At 30.4% G+C, this 27518-nt stretch overlaps 1 protein-coding gene across 1 annotated transcript in view; it reads left to right on the top strand.

The window, feature by feature from the left end:
• The first annotated feature begins 1079 nt into the window (after positions 1 to 1079).
• The window catches only part of LOC132940338 (uncharacterized), a 39528-nt gene continuing 13089 nt past the window's right edge, over positions 1080 to 27518 (top strand). The window contains exons 1-5 of the mRNA XM_061007866.1: positions 1080 to 1493; positions 13222 to 13887; positions 13957 to 15023; positions 15089 to 15276; positions 18148 to 18258. Coding sequence (XP_060863849.1) covers positions 1485 to 1493; positions 13222 to 13887; positions 13957 to 15023; positions 15089 to 15276; positions 18148 to 18258 — 2041 coding nt within the window. The 5' untranslated portion in view covers positions 1080 to 1484. The remainder of the gene's footprint in view (positions 1494 to 13221; positions 13888 to 13956; positions 15024 to 15088; positions 15277 to 18147; positions 18259 to 27518) is intronic.

Below are 27518 nucleotides of genomic sequence, written 5' to 3'. Positions count from 1 at the left end.
TTTTCTGTACGTCTGTAGTCTGTACAAAACTTTGACAAGGTCCTGTCGATTCCACAATATTATGTACCTAATACATTATCAGTGTTGGAGAGTAACTTTAAGTTTACAAGTCACTGTAACAAAATTACTTTTTAAGTGATTCATTTATACGTAATTTAAGTTATTTTTTTATAGTAAAATACTAAATATCTTGTTTCTTTATATTTTTAAACAAATTTTAAGAACCTATTTAATTGATATTGATAATGTTTTATAAATGGGTACCTACATAATACATATAAATTATAAATATATTATTATAAAAGTACACATTTTTGACACTAACATTTTTAGAATAGAAATTGATGAAAAAAATTTAATTTTTTATAAGTGGTAATTTGAAAAATGCATTGTTATTCAAAAAATGAACAATTTTTGTCTTTTTATGGTTTCTGAATAAACATTTTATATACATTCATATTGCTTAGTTGATGTATCGACAGTATTATAATTATAACTGAGTCCTAGTGATATTTTCGAACATAAATAAGAGTACCTACCTAGGTAACTTTTGAATAATTTAATCATGATTTTGAGAGGTTTTTCACTAATAATGTAGGTAACTGGATTAAAAAAATAACTTCTCCAAACATTGCTGTACATTGTACTAATTATTTTATTATGCTGTTTATAACAGGTACGTGAATTGCGTCTGTCTACAACTGTCCGGTGTCTTTTGGCCACGGAGGATTTCTGTCGGAGCGTTGTCCCTGAAAAAGGGATCTGCCGGTCGGCCACCCGCCCCGCGCCACTGTTGTCCGCCCGGAGCGCTGAGCCCGGATAGTGTTCGGCGCGCCATCTATTGCGATCGTTATTATTATTATATTGGCGGGAAGAGTTGCGCGAAAAACGGAAGAAATAATGTTATCCTATACCGAATAACAATACGCAAAGGTATATTATTATTATTATAGACGCATACGCTCGGCGCGCGCTAACATCGCCGCCGCCGTTTTATTGATCGTCGAACGAGCGCGCCGCCGCCGCCGCTGACCCGCCCCACCCCGCTACCGTTCTCTCCCGCGACGACGACGGACGCGGCACGACGCGAGTACGCGGCCGCCCTCAGTCCACCGCCGTCAGTGTCAGCGTCGTTTGTCGCCGTGTGATCCGTCGTCGCCACCTCCGATAGTCATAACTCATAACAATAGCGCGAAACCCTCTCCCCACCATCACGTTTTCCGATTTTGTTTTTCAATCTGAATTTATTGTATTAAAAAAAAAAAAAAAAACCGTTTCTCGCGGCTCTCTGGTCGCCCGTTATATTTGGCGGGACAGCTGATCCTCTTTTTTTCTCGTTCCCGTCACGTCGCTTACAGGATTTTTTTCGTATGTGCGCGATCTTAGCCGTTTTCCAACGCGGTTACCCGCAGCGGAGACACCTGCAGCAGTCGTCGTAGTTAGCGTACCATATAGCCTCGCCACGCATTTCACATCTCGGCAAAATGGCCAAGGTAAGCAGACTGACGAACAGTTACTAAATAATTATTATAATAGGTAGTCGTGATAAAGAGTGGTTTTATAAAAAAAAAAAAAAAAACAAAAACAATAATAATTGCGTCCGTCCGTCGTCCCATTGTTTTCGAAAATCGCGTCCGATTTACGACGCGACGGCGTGACAAAATATAATACCCATTACAATAATGAACGTATAAAGTAACGATTGTCGCGACACTTACAATAATAATCGTAATATTACGTGTATTGTTATCGTCTCTCGCGCGTGTCGGACGACGACGAAATCGTGTAATTTCAGTAGGTATATAATAATATAATATAATGCATAATGAGTTCGGCGTGCTGTCGTCTATTTTTACATATTATTCGGGTCAGGTGTCCGCCGTCCGCGTGCGGTTAAACGAGCTCGTGGTGGCCGTTGCGCGGAGGCGCCCTCGAGTAGCTCACCTGGTGGCTGTTGCAGTAGGTGTATTACCTACAGCCGGTGGAGGCGTCCCGGGACGCTGTGGATTTTTCGCACGGTTTTCGAAAACGACCGTTCGCCGCAGACGGACCGAACCGGCCGGCGTGCTGGATATCCTTTTACCTAAGAACCGGTAATCGGTATCGTATGGTTTTTGCGGAATCAGCTGACGAACGATTATGAGTTATTTAGACATTAGTTATTTATTAATTTATATAACATAGAAAAGATAACACGAATTCGGCGGATGGCAGCAGCTGCTCTGGTCTCTGGACGGATCAAAAAACATATTTTAGAACGCCGTTAACGTCATCGCGGAGTAAAAATATAACTCGCGTTCGTGTAGTGTATTCTAGCTCTCTCCGATGCCTCTCTATCTCTCCGCAAGTCTTATCGTGACAATACAGTTGGTTTCGGTTTTTCTGTACTAGAATCTAAATTTCACCGTTTTATCGGATATAACAATAATAATATTATTGTGCGATTCGTGTTTTCGTCGATGATGATAACCTTGGTGGAGAGCTCGCCCAGCCAGCCATTTCCCAATATATAATTTACCAACGATAATGATAATATTGTAATAATAGGTACGTATTATAGGTGTAGATATCCAACAATTTGATTGTCACACATAGTATGTACGTTTTTTTTTAACGTGATACTAATTGACAATAGGTAGGTACTCATAATAACAACAATAATAATAATAATAATAATATACAATACCGAGTACAATACGGTCTGCTGTAGTTTGTACCTACCATCGTGACGACGGCATCGCGTCTATTGCGCAGCGCATTGAGCCCGTATTGCTTTTTCTGAATTTTTTTTTTTATTTTGAGATAAGTACCTATAAAATATTTGGTTATACTATCGTTTGCCATTGCTACGACCCATTTTAAAATTTCGAACAATAAAATATATTGTTCTATACGGGGTTCTATATAATATTATCACATCATTATAATCTATACACAAGTATGTTTACCTGCATTAACACAAAGCCAACAGTTCGAAGCGTTCAAACGTTACGGTTTACCCTATTTATTTACTCAGGTGAATCCTCGTTGTTTGAATACCTGCGTTTGCGAATTGACGAATTTATAGTAGGTAATGTCCTATTTAGGACATTTAGGTACCCTACGATGTTACAGCAAGTACTATAACCTTTATAGTTACCCGTAGTTACTAGTTACCGGTTGTGATGTTTAAAATATGCTTTTGAAAGAAATTAAAATCGTTGTTTTACCTTAGATTGCTAATTTTCGATAATAATATACTTACCTAATAAACGTATTATAAACATTTATATGCTCGTTTATATGTACATATAAATGATAATAAATTTATTTATTTTATTATAATTTTTATAATATATGAAAAATATGAGAATTTTCATACTGTAAAATATGTTTGTATGTTTATCTATTTCGTCTACTTCTTTCTATTTTATTCGCTAATATTTTAGTACCATGACTACCATGATGTGTAGGCCTAAACATTCCGTGTCGGTTGTTGATACTAGTGGGTAAGTGAGATCTCACGTAATTATCACGTAACTACCTATAGTCTTATAGGTTACTAATATAGTTTGTATACTACTTATAGTCTACAATATTTAATAGATTTCTAACATAATATATACCTATTACCTATGTATAGTGTTAAATAATAAATTATAGTACATTATTACCTACTGCAGTTTTTGTATTCGCTTATTTTTTTATTTTTTTATTATTTATATTATTATATTATTATTTCAATGAATATTTGATTAACAATAAATAAATAGAAATATTTATCTGTAACGTCTGTAAGTAATAACAGTAATAACAACATTAATTTTAGTGAATTAGTACCTAATACATAGGTAGTAGCTCGGGTAATAGGTACCAATAAATATATAGATAGGGATGTTTCCTAATGGCTAAGTATCGTAAGAAGTTATGTGATCTTGGGTCATGCAACAAGTCTTCGGTATGACACACATTGACACTGAATACTGATACAAATATACAATAATAGTAGCTTACATTTAAGTTAATACTAAGTCAATAGACAATAAGTCAGCACTATTTACAAAAACAGTAGGTTAGGGACGGACTTACTACCTACCTAGATACTTTAAATCTTTTTTTCGTTAAATTAGTAATTTTTGTGGGTAGGTACATACAAAGTATTTCACGGTATTCTTAAATTTAGTTGATTATATTTCAAGCAATATAACTAATACTGATCATAAAAATAAAAAATAAAATAAAATATTATACATATTTTTTATTGAGTTGATGCTTCAACATCTAGGGTCATTAGTGAAGGTTATTTAGTAGGTTTTCAACTGTGGGAGAGAAGACAGTTGGTGAGAGCACGTGCACGAGCATATGCATGCATATGTGGCGAGGATTTGTCACTAAAACCCGGGTGATCACCCATCCGCGAACTAGCGACAGTGGCTAATGCTTGATCTCAGAACATGTTTGTGACTGAGGCCAACCACCGTGGCACACCAGGTCACTTAAAAATATTTAAATTATGTTAAATATTATGTTAAACGGTACGAATTTTAGTATATATATTTTTGTGGATTCGCGATTTCAATTAGATTTAGTTAGTTATGTTTACATTATTTCTATATTAGTTTCGTCTTTTTAAAACCTTTTTGTATCTAGATGCATTGTTTAAAATTACCCTTTATGGTATTATACAGCTGGTGGTTGTCTAAAACCGTTTTTAAAAATGCAATGGTTATTATAGGCATCAGCTGTAAATCAACTTACTTACGTAATTCCTCGCGTAATTCAAACTTAAAAAACTATTTTCACACAACAAATTTATAAAAATTGTATTCCTATTGAATATAACAGTAAGTATATTAATTGATTATCTCAATGTAAAATGTTTTTAAAAATGCGCGGTAGCTTTTATATTATTATTATTGTTGTTTTCAAACACATTTGAAAGGTGCGATCAAATTAAAAGATAGTTTTTCATGTAGCGACCTAAAAAAATCGTTATATTCAATATATTTTTAGTCATTAAATATTATGTATTACAAAATTACTGATTGTTTTTTGAGTAAACCTTAAAGATAATTATAATTTATATCTGTATAATACTATACATTATATTATTATAATATTATGATAGGTTAGATTAGGTTATGTTTAATAATATACCTTGGGTTGTGTTCTATATTATTAATTACATTCTTCGAATTAAATAGGTATATGTAATGTTTTTAATTTACGTTCACCTGAACCACTATATTATGCCAATCTAGTTTTAGGTACCTACCCCGGTACCAACTACTTATTATTTGAATTGTGTTCTGATAAGCTGGAATTGAATACATGTTTTATCTGTGATTAATTAAAGTTTCTTATTTTAAATAATAAATATTAGAGCCAGTAAAGGTTTTAATTTATTATTTCATAATATAATTTATACATAATAAAACAAATAATGTTATGAATCCAACGTATTATTAACGTTAGTATTTTTCCCTTAGACTGCAGTATAGTTGTCTTATTATTTTTAATTAAACTAAAATAATTGAATGAAAAATATCTCAATAAATATAGGTGTAAAATGACTAAAAAATTGAAATATTTTATGGTAGAATATAAGCGCCCTGTATATAACCTAAGACGTAAACTTTACCTACGCAAGACATTGAAATTTAAACTTTTAGTATTTATTTTTTAAAACAGTTATTAAACTAATGATGTTTTTAATTATTTTCTATTTAAAAAAATCAATTAAAATATTGTATACATACAACCTAAACACATAAATTCAATTGATTCAAGATGTTGTTTATATGGTTTATCATCTTCAATAGGTATATCAAGGTATATATAAAGGTATTATCCAGTTTATCAGTTGGCATTTTTCTGAGGAAATTACCATGCTATCCATGCTTTTGTTGTCTCCGTCTTGAAGGATTTTTCAATTTTTTGGATGAAAACAATATTATCTGTGCTTTAGCGTTGGCTTTTATTCGATGATTTAATTTTTGGTATTTCACATACCCATATCTTGCTTGAGAATGAAAATATTGAAAAATCGCTGAGCTCAAGCACAGATAATGTTTTTACCTAAAAGTTCGATAATGGGTAAATTCACTCTAATATCAAAACTAACAGCATTGCACTATTGAAACTAGTGAACGAAAATTTGATGGGTCGCACGTGTATAAGACGGAGACAACAAATGCATGGTAATCAGAAAAAAAATCACTGGAATAAAAACCCCCGGATAAAATTAATTGTTATTTTTGACACCTGTACCCAACATTACGGTTAGGTATAGCTTTGGGGATTTTTTATCCGGGAATTTTCATTCCGTGGATTTTTTTTCCTAGATTCCAAATGCATGGTTAGCATCCTTTTAACCATTTCTAAGGTTAAGATATAAACTGTTATATAAAATACGTTCAGTCTCTCACATTTATCTCTACTCTCGAGTGTAATTGATTTGAAGTAGGCATATTTTACAATACTATAGATTTGTAACACCAATAAAATTAATATTGTAAACTTTGTTTCAAAGGATATATTTTGTACTTTGTAGGATGGTATGTAATGAAACCTCAAATTAATAACATTCTAGAAAAATTTTTATTTTTTACACAATTTTTTCCATGTGGTTTTTTTTCCTAAGTTACCGTCTCGTTTGGTTTTAAGACTCATCAATAGTATATCTTTACGCATAGTAAAATTAATAGTATACTTTTATCTTATTATATTTATCATGGTTTGTTCATAGAATTGAGTTGCATATTTTATAATAAAATATTGGATTCTGTTATTATTAGATTATTTTATCGTAAAAAATAATCCAACCTATATTCATAACTCTTGACCGTACTTAAGTGAAAATGGAAGACTGACATAATTAACAGCTCTAATATGTTTGGCCAATTTACATATTTTAGGTAGCCTTGTTACTATTTATAATTTGTGTAGATATAATTTAGTTTTTTAACTGTTATTTATACATTGGATTCAAAGTAAATGATCATGTAAAAACTTCGTGGGCGCATATTCCAATTTCTGGTTTCCGTTGTGCTAAATTTAATAATAATTAGTAAATTATAATATTATATGATAATTAATAATCTTAACATTTTATAAAATCCACATAGGTAGTCAATATTAAATTTTATAGTAGGTACAGTGTACTCAGCACAGTCAGATTAAATATTGATGTATTTATATTTTTTTAATAATACTTAATATTAATACTATTATAGTTTAATCTTCGTCCTGTTTAGTATTTACCGAAACTTTGTTTGTCTCATACTGTCACATGCTTATCATGCTTATCTTCCAAAATATCACGATTTTTATATGTTCAAAATCAAATACACCAATTTTCATAAAGTTGACAAAGTATTAAATATTACGAGTAAACGACAACTGACAATGATAAGTAAATCATTCAAATAAAAAAAAAACGGATCTCTCATGTCTCAAAGTTCTTAGGTTTTTGGGATGTGAATAGATACGTAAATATAGGTACTAGAACAATATTTTTTTTAAATTTGGACAAAAGTGCTAAGGGTTACTGTTCATTATTTTACCATACATTTATATATGTAGTCGATTGTTGTAAAGGCTGATGTTAATTTAATTTAAAATCCTATACCAAATACCTTTTGTTATTATAGCTTAAGGAAGATTACAACAGATTACAAATACTCATCGGTTCTGAAGTCAAATATTTATTAAATTTGATTTCTAAACCTATTTAGTGAGTAGATATTTACTATGATACCTACTTATCTAGAATCCATATTGAGCATTATCATTGATTTCCAAAAGAAATTACTTTTAAAATATTGAGAATTTAACGCTTGGTTATTTTATTTTCTATTTAACAGTTCTTGGAACAGTGTATTAGATTTCTAGATATTTTACGTAAGCACCTATCAGAAAATTCATTATTTTGGGTATTGTAAGTATTATGATTTATGTCTTACGAGTATAAACTCATTTGTTGTTATTTAGCAGCTAAACAAGCTGCTTATACTTTACCTTTTTGATAGCAATATTGTCAATTGGCATTATATAGTTAATACCGATAATATGCTGATATTACGACGTTAGATTGTTTTAATATGTAGTTTAAACTTTGTCTCGTTCTCAATATTTATTTTAGTACACAAATTCTTTTTAGCCATTTAGATATTCTACGTATACAAGTTGTGTACCTAGTTGGTCCATTAATGAAATAAGAAAATTGAATAAATTATTATTTAAAATCTTATTATAGAATAACAGGTAAAAAACAAATTATGTATTTTATGTACCTATACATATTAATAATACAAGTTGTATGTCTGGATTTTTAAAATAATATTCAATAAAACTAATATTAACTTAAAATTGTTGTAAATACATTTAGTAAAATAATATTATGGCTAAATGCATAAAACAAATACAATTAAACTTAAAACCAATTAATATTAATGACGATATACTCTGGTATATTAGTTTATGACAATTGGTTGGTAGCTCATTAAAAACGTTCTGTATAGTAAATTATTTCACTGCGTTATAAAACGAATAAAGAGGCTATTTGACGTTTGCTCCTTCATTGAACGTGCACAAAGACTTTGGTTGTAAAATATAACTGTTAAATATTCGGCCTATTTAGTGTGATGATTCTTGCTGAATATGAATTGAATATTGTGTTGTATATTGAATATTTTACTATGGTTTAAAATATTTAAGTTCAACTTGTTTAATGCTGTTGGTTTTTCCCTTTAAATTTGTAGATTAAAAACTGCTGTTATTTTCATTATAGTTTATAAATCATGAAATAATTGCGTGCGTCTACCTAATTGTGTTTAATTAAGATACCTACCTACCATTTTTTTTTTAAATTTGATCGTGCTTTTATAATAGAATTTACAAACTCTTCTTAATACTTCACTCGTATCGTTTCAAGAAAGTTGTGTATTATCAATTTAATAACTTTGAATGTGATAACTGATAGGTATCGAATTATAATATTATAAACACGGTTCTAAATCTAACTTTACTCATCCAATAATATATAACTATAACTATAACTTCTTTGCTGTTAAAATATTATCTGTAATATTCTTTCTCGCGATATACATATTTGTATATTTGAATAATTCAATAATTTTATTTATAGAAGTTATAATAGTCTGCAAGAATTGTGATTTTTAGTCGTGTATATTTTTTTAGACGTTATTTGAATGAAATCGAGTGATCCACCCATGAAATTTAATTTCTGCATTCCCAAACGGCGTAGGTTTTGTAAACATTTAGATCATGTTTTAAAAGCCATATGTTATAGTGTAAATGGTTGTTGTATACGTTGATAATTAGTATTTTTATTTTGGCATACTTCCATACTGTTTTGTAGCTGTATTGTGCACACAGCCACACAGGTATATGTCAGTAATTTACATAATACTACAACTTACTATTTCGCATTGTATTATAGCATTTAGCTTTAATTTATTCAGCTCCCGAGGTGATGTGCGTACACACCGTATATTATTATGTGTTGTAGGTACTGTGTTTCTTTCGCTCGAAAACTCGTCCCATTGATATGCATCAATGATGTTTTATCCTTTCCATTTTGATTGGGCGTCACCTAACTAGGTACGGTGTGGGTAATAACTGATGCGATTTGTAATAATATTATTATAATAATAAAACGTAATCGTTAGGTATTGCAGTATAAGTCATTAACGAGATTAAAAACTCACGATATTATGTTTTTACTTTTTAAGTGCCTAAGACACGAAAAAAAATGTTTAGACATGGTAAAAGAGTGAAGTTTGTTTATTTCAAATATCACACCGGGCATCACACTAACCTACACATTCCCGCGTATAAATCAAATGGTTTTTACCGAAGATTTTTGCTGTATTTTGTATAGTTAAGTGTGGAAAATCTCTGCTAGGTATTTCTAAACATTTAATATACGTCTAGTCTTTCAAATTTATTAGAAATGACGATATTATAAAAACTATTTTGCCCTCAACTTCTGTTCAATACTTCAACGGGTTATATCTTGGGTTATCTCACAGTTTCTTGATGTACAAAATGACTTGCTTCTATTGTGATTGATGTTTAATCTTTATTTTCTTAGCTTATTCAAACTATATACATTACAGTACGTCAGTCTCAGTACTCCTACCAACAGTAGGTATGCTATATAGCATATCCCTATTACCTACTACATAATGGTATAGATACCATTATAATAAAAAAAACATTATCACGGTCCGCCGATGTATATAATGTTACGCTTGCACGGTTCGTTGTTGGGGACATTCCAAGGTCTTCTCTTGGGAAGTTTGGGGTCGGCTGTGTACAATACAAAGACCTAACATAAAACAAAGCAATACCTGTGCTGTTTATTTTGATCCACCCATATATAATAATATATTCTATACAAATAAATAATATTATTTCTAAATTTTCAAATAAATATTTTAAATCGTTTAACTGCAATACGTTTTGTAGAAAAATCAAAAAGAATCAGTAATATTCATACTATTGTCATAATGAAATAATTACAAGGTAAATATACTTAGTAGTTGGTATCAATAATATTTACGTAAGTACATATTTATTAATTTTAAACATGAGTAAGCTAATAAAAATATTTTTAAGATCACACTTAAGTGAATAATAAATTCTGAAAATTAAATAATAAACGTTTTATGAATGTAATGGAAACAAAAACTACAATCTATGCGGCCTTCAAAAATGTTCTTTAAATTGTTTTAAATATTTATTACTTATTGGTTATTTGGTTAAGGTATTAACTATACAAACACTATATCTATTTCCTAATAATTTATAATTATATCTACTTGTGTACGTGAACACGTTTTAGAGACAAACCTTGGTAATTTGGGTTAAGAAGACCTTAGTGGGGACCTTAATTAGTTACGTAGGTATTATATAAACGTATTTTATAGTCATTAATAATCAACTAGGTACCTACTACCTACCCAAATTAAAGTAGATATACTTACACTATGTAAAAAAAATGATTAATATTCCATTTTACAATTGTATTATTTAGAAAATGTACAAAATGAAAGTAAACTATGCTCTGTACACTGCACTGTACGTACCTACAAATGATTTTTGTATTTGGTGGATTGTGCATGTACTACTTTCTAATACATCTAGATGATACTATATACATTGCTATTATGTTTCATTTTACCACGGAAAATCATCTCAAAAATAATGGATATTATGTTATGGTTTATTTCTTATATGTCTAAATGTATAATCATTTATGTTTTTACTAAAACATTGCACGCTATAGGAACCTACATTAATTGGTCACACATAATAATGGGTTTTTTTTAAAAATATTTTATCTGAGAAAAATTAAGTGTCATAAGTTACTAAATATAATTTCAAGTTTTAATTATGTATCTAAAAAAAATTTCTCCAATAAATGTATAATATTAATTATTACCTCTTGTTCAATTATATATAATATCAAGTAAAATGATTTCATTATGTAGTAATAGATAATTCAACATAATTTAATGTTATTAAATGTAATTGTTTTTATTTTGTCATAGAACATTTAACATTTTTCTCTTTATGTATATTATCACTGCTCCAATATGATCCTTGATAAGTTTGAAAAATTGATTGTGGTATTTTTTCTAATGATATTGGTATCCGTTAGTTTTTGTCTTCATAGACTTTCCTCAGGCCCATAAATAATTTAATTATATATAAGTAGGTAGTTTGACATGCATTTAGGATTGGTACTTGCTTGTGTATACCTATTGTTGTGAGTAATTTTAAATTATGCTCTCAATTGTTGAGGCCTATAGTCTGAAAAATTAGGTCGGTAAAAATGTAGCCAATATTTCTTTTTGGGTTCTAGCCATATGTAACAATATTATAAAAACACAAATTAGAATCATAGTGCTAAAATCTCCATAATCGAGTACTCTAATCTATTTCTGGTACAAGAAATCTGGCAAAGTAAATATTTTATGACATTTTGGTTTTAAAGTACCTATACATTAACTTAATCTCAGAAACTAAAACTACAAAATGTTTGTGTAATTATGTAAAATATAGTTTTTAATGAATATCATTCCAGTTCAGTTTCTAAATGTATGTACTCTTTATTTAATCAATATGTTTTGGTGTTATTTCCAAATTTTAAATTTCTTAATTTCTTATAGTATAAGTTATTTACAGTGATTTTATTTGTTGCATTACTTGTATGTAAAGTATCATAATAAAAAAAAAAAAATTATCTGTGTATTTATCGTTGATTTTTAGGGTATTGCAATTATTAAGACTGCAAAACGAGGTGAAAAAGTATATTATTAATTTGTGTCTAATATATGTATTATATTATATGGATTTTAGTTATAATTTAATTGTTCAAATAAAATTCAAGACTATGTTATAACTTATAACTAATATTTCAACATTTTAATTTCATATAAAAGACAATTAAATTAATAAAGAGTTGTCATGGTTACACAGTAAAAAATAAAAATGTAGAGGAAGTGACGCACCTGTTAACAACCAAATGGGATTGTTCACTTGTATAGGCACAGTGTTTGCAGACAGTGTAGTTCCTGCTTGCCCCTCTGTGTTCTACATAAATATGTATTATTCTGTACTACAAAAAAAAAAAAAAAAACTGAGGATTCTACCTGTTTATTATACCAGTTCTATTCTAGCTTATTGTTAAACAAATAATTCTAATTTCTAAGCATATTTTCACAATAATTATTCCAGTAAAACATATAGAATTATTATTCCTCCAGCTGTGGAGTGGAGGTATGTAGTAGGTACATTTTTAAGATGTAACACGTATATAAGGTTTAAAAATGTTTAGAACTTGTATGAAATGAAGTATGAAGTTATGTATTTATGTATTATTTTTAAAAAATGTAGTGTCCTTGTATGAAAATTGGAAGCTATTAATGATGTTCTGTGTTTTTAATTTTCTATGTTCTAATTACAAATTTGACATATTTTAAATATATTATTATTATTTATTATCTATTATCTATAATATAAACTATAAGATAATATACAGGGTGCTTAAAAAGTATCAACTAATTTAAAGTAACGAAAAATGTAGGTTATACAACCTAAACATAATAAATATTTATGGGACACATTATAATTTTATATGTTATAAAATGAGTATTTTTACTTTTATATAATACTATTTTACTAATATTATTATATTTATTTGTGTTTTAGGCTCCAGGAGAAAGCAAGATACCTGTGCTGCATTCTAACCAACTAAGATCTCGATTTTCTAATATTTCAAGTAAAGTCCGTTCGCATCTCGATGGTTCTTATCGCACATCGTCTCCATCTATGCTGTTTGGACTTTTTAGCAATACTGAAAATAAAGTACATCCACCCACTCGTCCATCTTCACTTTTTAAATCAACTAGTCGTACTACAGTGACTGAAAAAGATGTTGGAAGTTATGTTGAATTGACTCGACATTCAAGAACCGGCATTCTTAGGTATTTTGGTAAAACTGTACTGGGTCCCGGTGACTGGTGTGGAGTAGAAGTTGAAAGCGGACATGGAGTTTGTGATGGATCTATATGTGGAGTAAGATATTTTTCTTGTCGTGATCAATGTGCATTGTTTGTCTTGGCACATTTGGTACGCATATCCGAGTGTCAAAATGTTGTTGAAGACAAAACAGAAGCTGAACTCATGTTTGATGATGGCTGTACATCCACTTTGGCAAATTGGGATTTAGATATTCTTAAAACAGAATTTCCATTTGAGTGCACTGACAGTCTTGGTATATTGTCACCAGACCAAATGGTTGAATTTAGAGGTGATGAGGCAAATTATGACGTTCCAGGTCTTCTTTTTAAAATGTCACCTCATCAATTAACAGAAGTATGTATATTAGTTTTAAGTATTATTCAAAAACTTTAAATTACTAATTATATTATTATTATGTTTCAGTGTATTTCTGATGGGGATGTTACAATGAATGATTTAGAAACAATTTCTATGCCTAAAGATGACGATTTAGTTTCTCCAGTTCTGTCTTCAGAACCCTCTCATCATACAGTGTCTGAACATGATAGTGCAAGTGCCTATCCAAAACGCTCAACTGTTTCTTTTGGACATGTTTTTTACGATAATTTTACAATTGATCGGACTCCATCATTAGAAGATTTGCCAATGGATGATTTTTCATCAAAAACAACAACTGCAGTTGTACCAGTCCCTAATATTCCTACAATGAACACAGTTGTTACAAGTATAACCAGCGTTAGTAGTCTTGATACTGGTTATCAAGGCGATTGTGAAACTAGTCGTCCTACCAGTCGTGGAGCTACAGTTAAACGACTTGGACCAACCGAACCAATGACGGATTCAGATTTTTTTACCGAGAGTGAAGCAGAAGATCATTGTCATCGTAAAGCTATAGTTATTGATGGTACATTATACTCGGGGGATAATAATAAACCTGAAACTCAACCAGATAATCACAACAACCCTGGTCCCACTATTGAGGAAATGGATTCAAGTGGTGTTTATTCTGATTTTGATAGAATTTTTGAAGAGCCACCTGCGCTCAAAGACAGTTCCGAACCAGTTTCTTCAAATAACTCAACTTCTCCCTCATCTGTTAATAGCCAACGAATTCAGTCAGTTGCAATAGATCAACCATCTACTTCAACGATATCCGAATGTACAGAAGATGCATCGAGTCCTGCTAGTAAACGTTACAAACGACCTACACCCGTGAAACCAAAAACCTTAGAAGTACGACAAGATCAGGAAAACAGAGCACCAAGAAATAGAAAACCAGCAGGCCGTTGGGATGCTGTTATGAATAAGATAGAAAAAAGTAAAACTGATCAGAAGAGCCGTGTCAATCGGTTGAAGGATGTCAAAAGCAAGATTAATTCTATAAATCCATTGACAGTACCATATACCAACAGGTTGAAAGATTCTCCCACTAATAGTGAACCATTGCCTGTCAGATCTCATAGAGAAAATACACCATTGAAAGCTAAAAGGTATTTAAAGTGCCCAAAACCTACCTTTTATAACTAATCTAAATAATATTTAATTATTTTTCTAGCCGTAGAACTAGAGCTCGTGGTGGATCAGAATCCAACTTACCAATGTCGGACCAAACACCTAATTCTTCTAGACAGAGATGTATTCCTAAGAGTTCTCAAAACAGTTCTAGAGATAGTTCTTTTAGTGATCTTAGTGGAGAAACCAAAATTACGTTGAAACAAGCTACATCACATCCTTCTCTAGCCAGTGAGTAATACATATTATTATAAAAAATTATTTAATATAATAATATACTGAGTGTAACAGAAAAATTAAAAAATATAATTAATTAACTTTGTATAATTTTTGTTCTAATCAGTAGGAAAAAAGTACATAATAATAGAACATTTTTAAAAAAAATTTTATTTAGAATAAAATTTAGTACATTTTAAGTTAATTATGTTTAATAGTTTATTCTGTAACAACTCATTTTATGTTTTAAAGATAGATATTCTTAACTATTAAAAAAAAATAAGTATTTGTAGATTAGAGAGATAAGTTTTAAAAATTTAAAATTGTCGTCTTCTATTTATATGATTTGCAAACAAAAAACATATTTAGGATTACCTAAAAATACCTTAACATAACCTAATAGATTTATCAACTTGGTAAGACTTATTATGATATTATTAAAAACAATAATTTAGTGGAAAATTGGTTGAAAGAATTTCAAATTGAAATCATTTATATTGACGGAAGACTGAATTATTAGTATAATAATGAATTTTTTCTTAATTATTTGTAATAAAAAAATTTACTGGTTGTAATGTAATGTTTTAGGACACCTTTACATAATGTTAGCAGTAACAAAATATTTGGGTACAAAATTAAAATCTTTCATTTTTATATAAAAGTATACAAATACATAACAATATAATATTATTCTAATACATCGAATATTGAATAATGGTTTAAAAATAATTAATAATATTATGTATAGGTATTATGTTATCTAATTAAATACAAATATAATATAATAATATATTCTATTAGGTGATCCTGTAGTCGTATCGTGTCTACTTAATAAGGGGCAATATTTAGGCAATGTGCAATCTTGTCGTCTCCGACTGTGGTTTTTGTGTCAGTCATAAATGATAATTAGTGTGAGTGCAGTTATAATATTATTATATAGGGATCGGGCTATCTACACACGCGCTGCAGAGTGCAAGTGCCCACATACAAAAAAGGGGAATTTTTTCACAAAACACACTTCACAGGAAAAACTGTCACGCCTCGTGGAGTGGTCTGATATGAATGGATTTTTTTTTGCTAGAAAGAGAATGATTTTTATTAGGATTTTCAACAGACTTTAAATAATCCTTCTCTTTCCAAAAAAATTATTGAAATCTGATCATTTCGAGGTGTAAAAATTTTTTTGTAAAGCATGTTTTTGAGCAAAAAAACTGATCACTTGCAGGCCCCTTAAAACAATATAAAAGTGTAAGAATAATAAACAAATAATATAATATGTGGTATTGTTTATAAATTATCGAAAAATTACAATAATCAAAATATTTAATATTTTATGTTCATAGTTTGCTACCTATATGGCTATATTATGTTATGACATATTATTATGTTAGGTGTAGGATAAAGGTGGCTGACACCATATGGTTTAGGGCGAAAGGCAAAGAAAAATTAGATATCATATTATTATAAAAAAATGTTAAAATAATTTTTGCTAAGAAATACGCCTGCCGTATAGGCAACCTATTATACTTTGAGTAGCTTGTTGTAGTATCATTTTATTTATTGTGAAAATGAACGTACTGCATAATATAGGGTCAAAAATCAATGATATATTTTATTAATATTCTTTCTTTTAATATTTGATTACAATAAAATACTTATGTTTTAATTGTGAAGGGAATTATATAATTAAATTAACTTTCATAAATTGTATTTAATATAGTATTGATATAAAGTAGATGAAATATTTTTCAAATATTTTTTATGTACTTATCCGTTAATTAAAATATACTTAGCATGGGAAAGTTTCTTAATGTATGAGAAAAATTAAAATCTCCATAATTATTTTCTCAACTAATTAGTAATTAAGTACACACTTACATTCAATTTGTTAAACTACAATATATTTTTGTTTTTGTTTTTCTATACAAAATAAGTATTTGCCTACCTAGTTGCATTATTTAATATTTTTACATCCTGTTATTGAATTATAATCGGTGTATTCAGTATTTTGATTAGGGTAATAGTGTGATATAGCTAAAATAAATAATATAATTGTTTGCGCTAAATGTTTTCTTTCACTAAGTGATAATAATTATACGATGTCAAATTGGTGTGACCATTTTATGAAAAATGACCATTTCATGAAAAGATCGATTTCACGAAGTGGCTATTATAAGTTATTTATATAAAATACTAATACATTAGTATTATCATAATAAAACCTAAAACATCCTAGGCTCTTCTTAAAATTTAATTTAATAAATTTTTTTTGTACTTCAGTACTTATACTTTTTAGTGAAAATATATTTTGTAGATACGTATGATTCAATGAAATTTTATTTTGGTAAACTTTTAGTGATTCAATTTTCCGTACTGTTTATAATATATTGTCACTATTTCCTACTAATAAGAAAATTCCACCGCAGTGAACCTTATGCAACACTGCATTAGAAAGTAAAATGCGGTTTTCATTTATGATATTTTACTTAAAAGAAAATGTTTCCGTCATCCACTCTGTTACCCATATCATATTTTATTAGAACTGTTTAATCGCCAGTGTCTAATGAAGACGTAATCTCGTCTATCCGTGTTAGGAGACTCTAGTAAGTAGTGGCAATAATGTTCATTTTATAAGGAAACCGAGGCCAACTAGAGCGAAAATATAACTTATTCTTCTAATACATTTTTATTTAATTGGTAGTCTTTAAGATGATACGCATACTGCAAGGTATCTTTAGTATTTTCAACCGAGTGAAAACTCTTTTAATTGGAAATTATGGTCACCATTATTTTGAAGAATTATGTTTAGGTTAGTTTTTATTAACTTAATTATAATTATTCTTGAAACGTTTATAATAAAAATTTATGATGCGTATTTTTTTACAGATAAACATTTTAACCTGCGCTCGACGTCCGTAAATGTCGTGGTACCATCTGTACGAAAACATTTGACTACGCCCTCAAAAGGAACTCCCCAAAACCGAAGATTACACTCAGGTACTTAAACTTTTATAAAATCAATTTTTCAATTTTTTTTTAAAACATACAATCGTGTGTATGGGTTTGTGTATGTTGATCAAATAAGATCACATATTTTTATTAAAAAATTAAGAAGTCGCTTACATTATTTGTGATCATTCTGGGTAAACAAATCCAATCAATTAATTTTGTCTTGCGTACATATAGATATTATATAATATTGTTTCATTAATATTTACAAATATTTATTTCGATTAATAATAATTAGTTTTTAATATTTCCCGTGTATAATAATATTTCGATCATAATAATTGCGTGTGTCGTATTTTTTATACTCATCTGAAAATTATAACTATTCGAGAAAGCTATGTGACATATCAACCTGCGCACATTTTTGTGGTTATTGTATATATAGTGTTTAGCCATTTAGGTATTGTATAAAATATATAAAAGTCATATACAGAATGAATAGAATGACATTAGTAGACTAATGATATGTAGACTGTATTATATGTTATTTTCCTCTTCAATCATCTCGTGATTAAAAACAACTTGCAATTATTTTTAACCATAAAAAACTACTGCAATTTTAGAATACACGATGCCAATGAACCAATGAAAATCAATGTCGAGAACTAGTTTTACTTGCGGAAGCCCTGTTTTCTGATATACGTACCTACGTACCTTGTAATTCTACCTGATGTTGTCTCATTCGTGGTGGAATCATTATTTAATAGATCTTCTGTTTTATTCTAACACTAACGCTCGATATTTTTTTATAGTTAAAATTCTTAGTTTTATATTTTTTAAAAATATATATCAGTATACTACATGAATGTATGGTATTATGCCGTATAAACAATAGTTGGTACAGTCGATATCATGATGTATACCATAATATTATATTACCATGATATACCTACTACTGATACTTTGGTTTTTATGCTGAAAATTTATTTGATCGAAAAAAAGTTAGTATAGGTATTCAATTGCGCAACGTTATTACTAGTTTAACCAATCAATTTCTTAGTTCGGTAAATACATTTTTGTGCTTTTATTTTAAATTGTAATCGCATCGCTCTTTATATTATTATTGACAGTTGAGATATAGTTATTGGTACGATGGTACTTTCAACTGTCTTATATTATAAATAATATTTATACGGTTATATAGATGTTTCACTTTTGTAACGTTAGACGATATTGGGGCATAATACTATAATATTATACATAATATTGTGCTCTTTGGTGACGAACGCGATAGTAATAATATCATAGATCAGTAGATCACTCGATAGGCCGATAGCCTCGACGTAGTCACGTGGGCCGGACCGTTTGTGATAATAGCTGAAGTCGTGGTGGTGGTCTGTGCGAGTCGTAGTCATTCGTCGTGACGCCGAAACACGTGCGCGTTACCCGTCCGTGTATTGTAATTACCTCGGACGTTCGCGCAGGTACATTATAATGAGCACATACATCATTATAATATTATTATTATTATTATTATTAACCATTGTACGATATCGATACGGCGGCCGTGTTATCCCCGATAGTGTGTCTCGCGCGGTCGACATGCACACGCGGGTGTGTTGGCCAGTCGTAACGTCGTCGTTTCGCGCGAATCGTATCGACCGAAATTAAAATATTGTAAACAAAAAAATTTTAGCCATCACTGTGTGGGTGACTGGAACGGTTGCCAACGACGGTTCAGCATTCGAAGGTCGGGTACTATAGCGAAGCCGGCCCGTAGCGGAAGTTCTCTTCGAGATGCCACTACTATTAGTTTTAATCGGCCGGTTTTCGTGAGAGCTCGTACGCGCGTAGGTACTACGTGTACCGGTGTGTTATCAATAATAATAATAATAATAATATTATTATTATCGCCGTTTTATTCGGATCCACATCTACGCGGTTCTGGAGCAAATTTATACGCTGTTGATATTTAATAATATTATAATCTGCGTTCATGGATTACACGTCGGTAAGGTAAAATTTCAATATATAGATTCCCGTCAGAGACTATTACGGGAACTCATTGACCTTATTGACGAACTTGCCTTTTTTTCATTATACACGACGAATAAACGATGTAAATATATTGCGCGTATACGTTTCCGCATATTTCGTATTGCTATAATAGTACAACGGTACTAAGATCATTTTTTACCATGTCGCTGAGACTTCACACTTCTGCCATTTTAAAATTTAGAAATACAATATCATAATATTATACACTACCGTTTTTAAATATATTTATTGTAATAATAACAGTGTTAGTGTTAATAAAATATTATTTTAATCTCATGTTTGTTTTATAATTATGTCAATTTTTGAAATGTATTTTTAGTTATTGAAAGTGATAAAAATTGAGTACAAGAATTAATAAAACCAATACAAATAATTTGATTACGATATAAATTATAATAATATAGTCTACATTGAACTCTAGATAAAAAGCTGTGAAATTGTTTTCGTCCATCACAGATTAAAATAATAACGATTTAATTGAAAATTCATAATGTCGTTCGATTGTGCGTAGGTAATTTATATCATATTCTTTCCGCCACTAATACAACAGCAAGTACCGGCAAGTACGTTCGCAAAATAGTTGCGTATATAGACGCTTTTTTTAAAGTTGATTTTGAATCTGATTTTTTTCTCCTGTACAATAAAAAATTATCTGTAGTCAATTACCTACTACGTGTCGCTTTTGATTCGTTCGATTAATTTATCCGATACTGTATAAATGTATAATAATTATGGTAATCTTTCGTCATTGGTGTAAAAAAATATACTTAATATAAACGCGTACCGCAGACCTAGTCACAAATTTCATTAAATCACCTGTAGCCGGACCAAGTGGCCTTTCTCTACATAATACAGCGTATACAATGCACGCATGCTTTCACCTACTTAGAATATTTCACACAAACTTCTGGACCGAAAACCTGTATGTTAAACAGTAATATCGAAAAGTTTTTAAACGTTTTAAGGTTTTCGCGTTATTATATTATATATATAGGCACCTACTACCTACCTATATAATATTCATATTCGTATTACGGCCTGTTATAATGTATCGTTGTTCTCGCTGCAGTATTATATGAGCCTCAGGACGTAGGTATAATTATTACAACGGTGTATCACGATCGTGGGTCAATGATTCCTAATGTGGTTTCAGACGTGTACAGTATTTTTTCGTATTTTAGTATTCCGTGCATAATTCACATGTGCACCCGTCGTACATAATGTTTCGATTGAATAATGGATTGGGAAAAAAAACCGACAAATTCGCGATTTGAAAATTAATCGGTTCGCGCAATCCGATTGGATATGATGATTTACTCCCATGGCTGTGATCGATCCGGCCGATGAGGGAGAGACCGGACGTGGCTTGATTGAAAATACAATTATTTGGTTATCCGATCATATAGTATTATCCGCACAATAAAATTATGGTAGGCACTTTGGGCAAGTTGACGGCCCTGTTTCACGGTAATTCTAGTTCGAAATCGTCTAATCGGCGACCGAGTGTGATATCAACGCCACCGCCGGTCGTACTCACCGACAAAGTGGACGTGCCACACTTGCAGAGATGGTCGTCATTACGATTACACAGGCGTAAAGCTCGGCAACAGGGTAAGTAATAAATAATCTCTTATCCATGAGTCTTTAAAAAGAATAAAAAAAAACTCTGCAGTACAGATTATGGTTTAAGAATCGCAACGCTTAATATAAAATAGGTATTTTAATGATCTTGAACCTGCACACAATATACCTACTCTATAATAAGTATGTTTTGGATTTCAAGTTAAGATAAATACTGAATTTCTTATAGTTGTGTTGTGTGATAATGTTGTTAACCCGATATTGTCTGTATACTGTTGTAGTTATCATGTAATGTTTTGAAAAGAAAACTTATTAATATTTTAATACATATAATATTATAATATGTAAGGTATACATCCATCTGTTCCGGTCTGTGATTGTTATAGATGCTTTCTCGATAGTTCGCGTAGTCTTATCGTTTTTCTTTATAGTCTGCTGTAAACGCATTTAGTTTTCGAATTAAATTTATCGCCTTTTCAATTTTTTGTAAAAGTATGTAGGCATATTTTCTAAAATCTTGACGCTCAATTTTGCGATTTCGCCAAAGTACAATTAAATGAATAGAGCATAAAACTAAATTCGTTTTTTTAGCGGGCTTGTTGCCAGAGTGTATGGGTCGACAAATTAAAATTCGGGCTTACTCGTCCGAACGGAGATCTGGGCTAATCGACAGACCGTATCAATATAGATTATTGCTAAAAATACATCTTTGCATTTCGCACTGTTGTATAGATTTATTGTATAGATTATTTTATTATATTTTATTTAACACACTATATTATATATCTTCGTTTTGTTCTAGTCAAATTATTTTCTATTTGATATACAACAGCATGTCAGCGTATATAACATTATACAATTAAACGGCTCCTAAATATTAATTTTTTTGGCAACGATACTGACGTTACCAAAAATATACTAACAATTAAATTGAATTAAAAACAGCGTGTCGTTCCTATAATATTCTTGAACGGGAGATACACCTCGTATAAACGTGTTATTTATATTATTATCAAATATAATTTATCATATACACATTGTTATCATTTGGTTATTGTTAAAAGTTTCTTACTTATAGAAAGTTTTCTGAGAAAATTTATTTTATAAATACACTTGAAAACTTGAGTTTTTATCGGAACTGACAGTTCAGTGTTTGCTGTACTGATCAGATTATATTTGTAAATAATTAAGTTTAAGATAAAATCAAAATTAGTTTTTCTTATGTTTTACTCGATTTCAATACAAAGTAGGTATGGCCAATTTTATTTAAATTTGCTTCAAATACAAATTACATCAAATTTTAATGTAACTGTGTTACCTTAGATAGTATACTGTTTATACCTAGTATATAACATCAATTTAATATCTAAATATTTGTTATTTATACAAATATTTGAATTATTAATTTATTTTAACGATGCAAATTTACGATACCACATCATTTACTATGCATTTAGCGGTTTTTAAATTAATATTGACAGTGTGTTAATTAATTGTATATTTTTACTAATATAAAATGTCTGCACTTTTTCGGTACAAATAAGAAAATTGTAATACAATGAGGATTATTGGAGGGGGGACTACGAACTTATTCTTTAAAAAAAAAATTTTTATCCGCGTGCTTTTCTGATTTTTCTGCAGGATAACTCATATCAGCAATTCTTTGCGGAACTCTCGAAATAGTTACTTTTGAGTTTAAGCGGTCGTCATCATAAATTTGTTACCACGTCTTGGCATAATATTCATTGTTGTGTTGTGTCTTAATACTGGGACGAAGCGTATTATACCTACGCGGTTGTTCCTGGTTGGTCAAAGTTCGGTTGAAGACTTTACGGACCAAATTTCATCGCAAACAATATAGATAGTTATTTCAGGTATTATGTTTTTTCAAAAAATACAATTGCAGTAAAAGGGCAAAAAATATCACAACATGTTACAACTACTCCAGAATGAATTCGAAAACCGTACAGAGTAGGTAATCTATATTAATATTGTCATCCATAGTAATTAATTCCGATTTCCGGACGTCAATCCAATATACGTATTACGTGCGCGGTTTTTAGGTATTGCCGTCAGGGAACGACGACTGTCCAGTGTGCAGGTACTTATATCGTATACCTATATAAGCATCATTGTAATTTTATTGTATCTGTGTAGTCGTAGTATTATTTATTGTCTTAGACACTAGAATAACTCCTATAAACCTTTGGAAATTCAGAACGACAAACTCCGCCGTGAAGCCGCATGCGAATGACAAATAATTTTATGTGCGCGGTGCACACTGAAATGTAGACGAGAATATTAGTATATAAGTCGTTTCGTCTACGTACCTATACGATGGAATCTAATCGAATTCGATTTTATACGCGTACGGAAAAGGTTTACAGCAGGATTGCGCTTGATGGATAACTGCGTGCGCTGTCGCCGAGAAGACTCCAATCGCGGCTCGTCTAAGATTGCAACCGACACAACCCGTCCGTTATGTGACCCGCCGCCGTCCCGCTCCCTTAATAGGAATCGTGGTACTTTTCTAGTCCCCCGACGATATAAAATAATATTATTATTTCCATCGATAAATTTGTAACGATGTGCTATGTGCGGTTCGATGCCCTGCTCGCCACTTCCGCACCACGCTGTACAACAACTTGCCGCGGCCTATCACCATTGCCCGGCCCAGACCACACCGAGTCTTGTGCGCAGTTGTGCGCACACACACACACTCACACAATCATCAAAATAAAACTATAAGCACATAATATAATATACGAGAGATTCAGCGTTTTCCATCACTGCAGCTTCTGCAGGCCGAAAGGCAGAGACGCACTTAACGATAATAATAATTACGCGGTATTACGACGTGTCTAACAATAAAACAAATTCGTGCCCGTGTGTATATGCCGCGTGTGGGTAATGTTCCAGAAGCAAAAAGCTCTTGAGTCTCTTAATGTGGCAATTCGGAAAGAAAAAAAAAAAACAAATTTAATATATATAAGCTCCGCCGCCGCGCACACGTCCTCTCCTGGAAGTGTATTTTGGATGCACCGGCGGCGGATTCTACTCTATACGTATATTATGTACTCGTTTTTTTGGCCGACGGCCAGCGGTTGACATGTATTATTTAAAAATAGGAATAATGTCCACTCGGTTATAACCATAATATATTATTATATACCTACCTTTTGCAGCCGACTATGTACCCGACGGCCGCGGCGCATCATATATGTATAATGACCGACAACTTCGACGATGGACACGCGTGTGTTTAATTATCCGTGTAATTTTATCGATATGTTGTGTAAACGCGTCGACCGCGATTTAAAATTTGTTTTTTACGCAAAATCGTTTTATATTTTTTTATGGTTTCGTGTATACCTGTTATAATAATATAATACGCATGAATAATATGAATATTATGTCGAGATGACGACATATTTTGTATTATTTACACGTCATTTGCAGTGCGCATACAATTAATAATCTCGTTTCGATACTACAATTTTAATTTTTATGCGTTCTTATTATATTATGTATATCATTATAACGTACTATGTTGATGTGTGCACTTCAATCGTTTTCAATGTCGTCGGGTCCACTCCAGGTACCTATATCATGCTACGCGCTCTTATATATAATTTTTATTTTTCAAATTTTAAATCTTTTAAAGTTATAAATGCGTAAACTTGATGTAGGTCATACATACATATTATTGTGATGCGTAAAAGATCAAAACCTTGAAACATTCCACCTCATGCAAGAATAAACCGGACTCCCCAAGTACAAAGGCTAGCATTTAGAAATCGACTTGTTCTGAATTGTTAATTTGTTATTATAAATCAAATTATAAATCAAGTAAATTGTTGTGTTACTATATTTATCATATTTTGTTTAATACGCAAAATATTTTATACAAAATTAGACATACAGATTATAGTGTACCACCTCCTCCCCCCACTGTTTTGAAAAAATAATTTTTCAAGCGCTATACTGAATGATGGTTCGAAGAGTGCAGCCACTATTAGTTATTACTATTAGCGGTACTACAGTTATTTAAACTAAAATTAATAATTATATTAGGTATATTGACATATTGTATAGTAACTAGTTAATATACAATATCAATATACAATATATAATCGTCCTTTATTTAGTTCATCATTATTTCCTTCTTCTGGACACGTTTAAATACTGGTTTGAAAATCTCTTCTGATCTATTAATAATTTATGTTATCGTTTCGATCATTTTAATAGATCTATGACCTGAATTTTTCTGTAATAATTTCAGCCGTGTCCACAATTTGTTCGAGTGAGATTCTTATTTGGGATTACAATATGGTATGTTTTCTAGGCGTGAATACGCCCGTAATAGGCGTTTTGTTTAATAAATGTGGGTCGGTTATTAGATGATTATTTTTTTTACATAATAGGTATAATAGTGCTTTTGAATGAGACATATGTTAACATATTATATATTATGTGTTCATAATGCAATGATGATGCTGGTCTCCAACCGTTTAGAGTTGAACTGTTGAAAATCGTTAATTATAATATATTTTAATATGTATTTTTGACTCTAAATAAAAATAACGCCTCCATAACAGCATAGTAAAATATTCTCGATTATTATATGAAAACGATATTATGATGCCACTACTATGCCAGGTATCAAATAAATCAATACATATTATATTATTGTAATTCGAGAGGACCTATTTACAATATTCGGTCTGACACACGTGATAAAATATTACATTTTTGTTTTCGTTGAGTAATCTATAAAAAGTTTTCTTTACAATATCTTCATATACCTACTTATGGGAAACTTAATAGGTATAATACTGTTTGGACAGCCGTACGACGAGCGTGTCATTTTTCATATTTCCCTGTATATTTTCTCTGTATATATAATATTATAGTAGTTTTCGTAAAAATCACTGAGAAGAAAATAAATGTGAGGCTAAGTATTAAGCGCTGACTCGTAATAAAATCTTAACACTTTTTTGATTCAATTCAAAATATTTTGCGAATTTTATGATCCATTGTTATTGAATCCTAATATGACATATTACATAATATGTTTATATTGTATACTCAATCACTCCAGTTTGACGTGTTTTATTAGTATTATTCGCTTACGTTTTAATAATGGATTAAATAAGACTCCACCTATATAATATTATGATAATTTATATTATATTATAAATTATAATGTTATTAAACAAAAAAAAAACTAAATATGCATTTAAAAACGATCATCTATAATATTATGTATTTGTTTTCTGTCAAATTCATGACAAACGCGTTAATCTTTAATATTATAAATTAAATATTATATTAATCGTTATTATTTCCTATATTTATATTCAGAATAACAACCATCGGTATTCGTGGTGTTTGTGTTACATTAGATAGGTAATCAATTTATATGCGTTTTAAAATTTATCGATACCTACTAAATGAACGATAAATTAATTTAACACTTCATAAAGATTATATCTCTTGATTTAAAACGCATTTCCTTATCAGCCATTGCATACATTTATTTTAATGTAGACACAGTTTATATAGATTATTCCATATAATATTAAAATGTATACTAATGGTAATTTTATTTTTTGCTTTAATTTGTTTTGAGTTAATCGTCAACTATGGATTTAATGCCGCAAATATAG

Source organism: Metopolophium dirhodum, chromosome 3, assembly GCF_019925205.1.
Source record: "Metopolophium dirhodum isolate CAU chromosome 3, ASM1992520v1, whole genome shotgun sequence".
In the NCBI taxonomy this organism is placed as follows: Eukaryota; Metazoa; Arthropoda; class Insecta; order Hemiptera; family Aphididae; genus Metopolophium; species Metopolophium dirhodum.
This window is presented reverse-complemented; position numbering and strand designations above follow the sequence as displayed.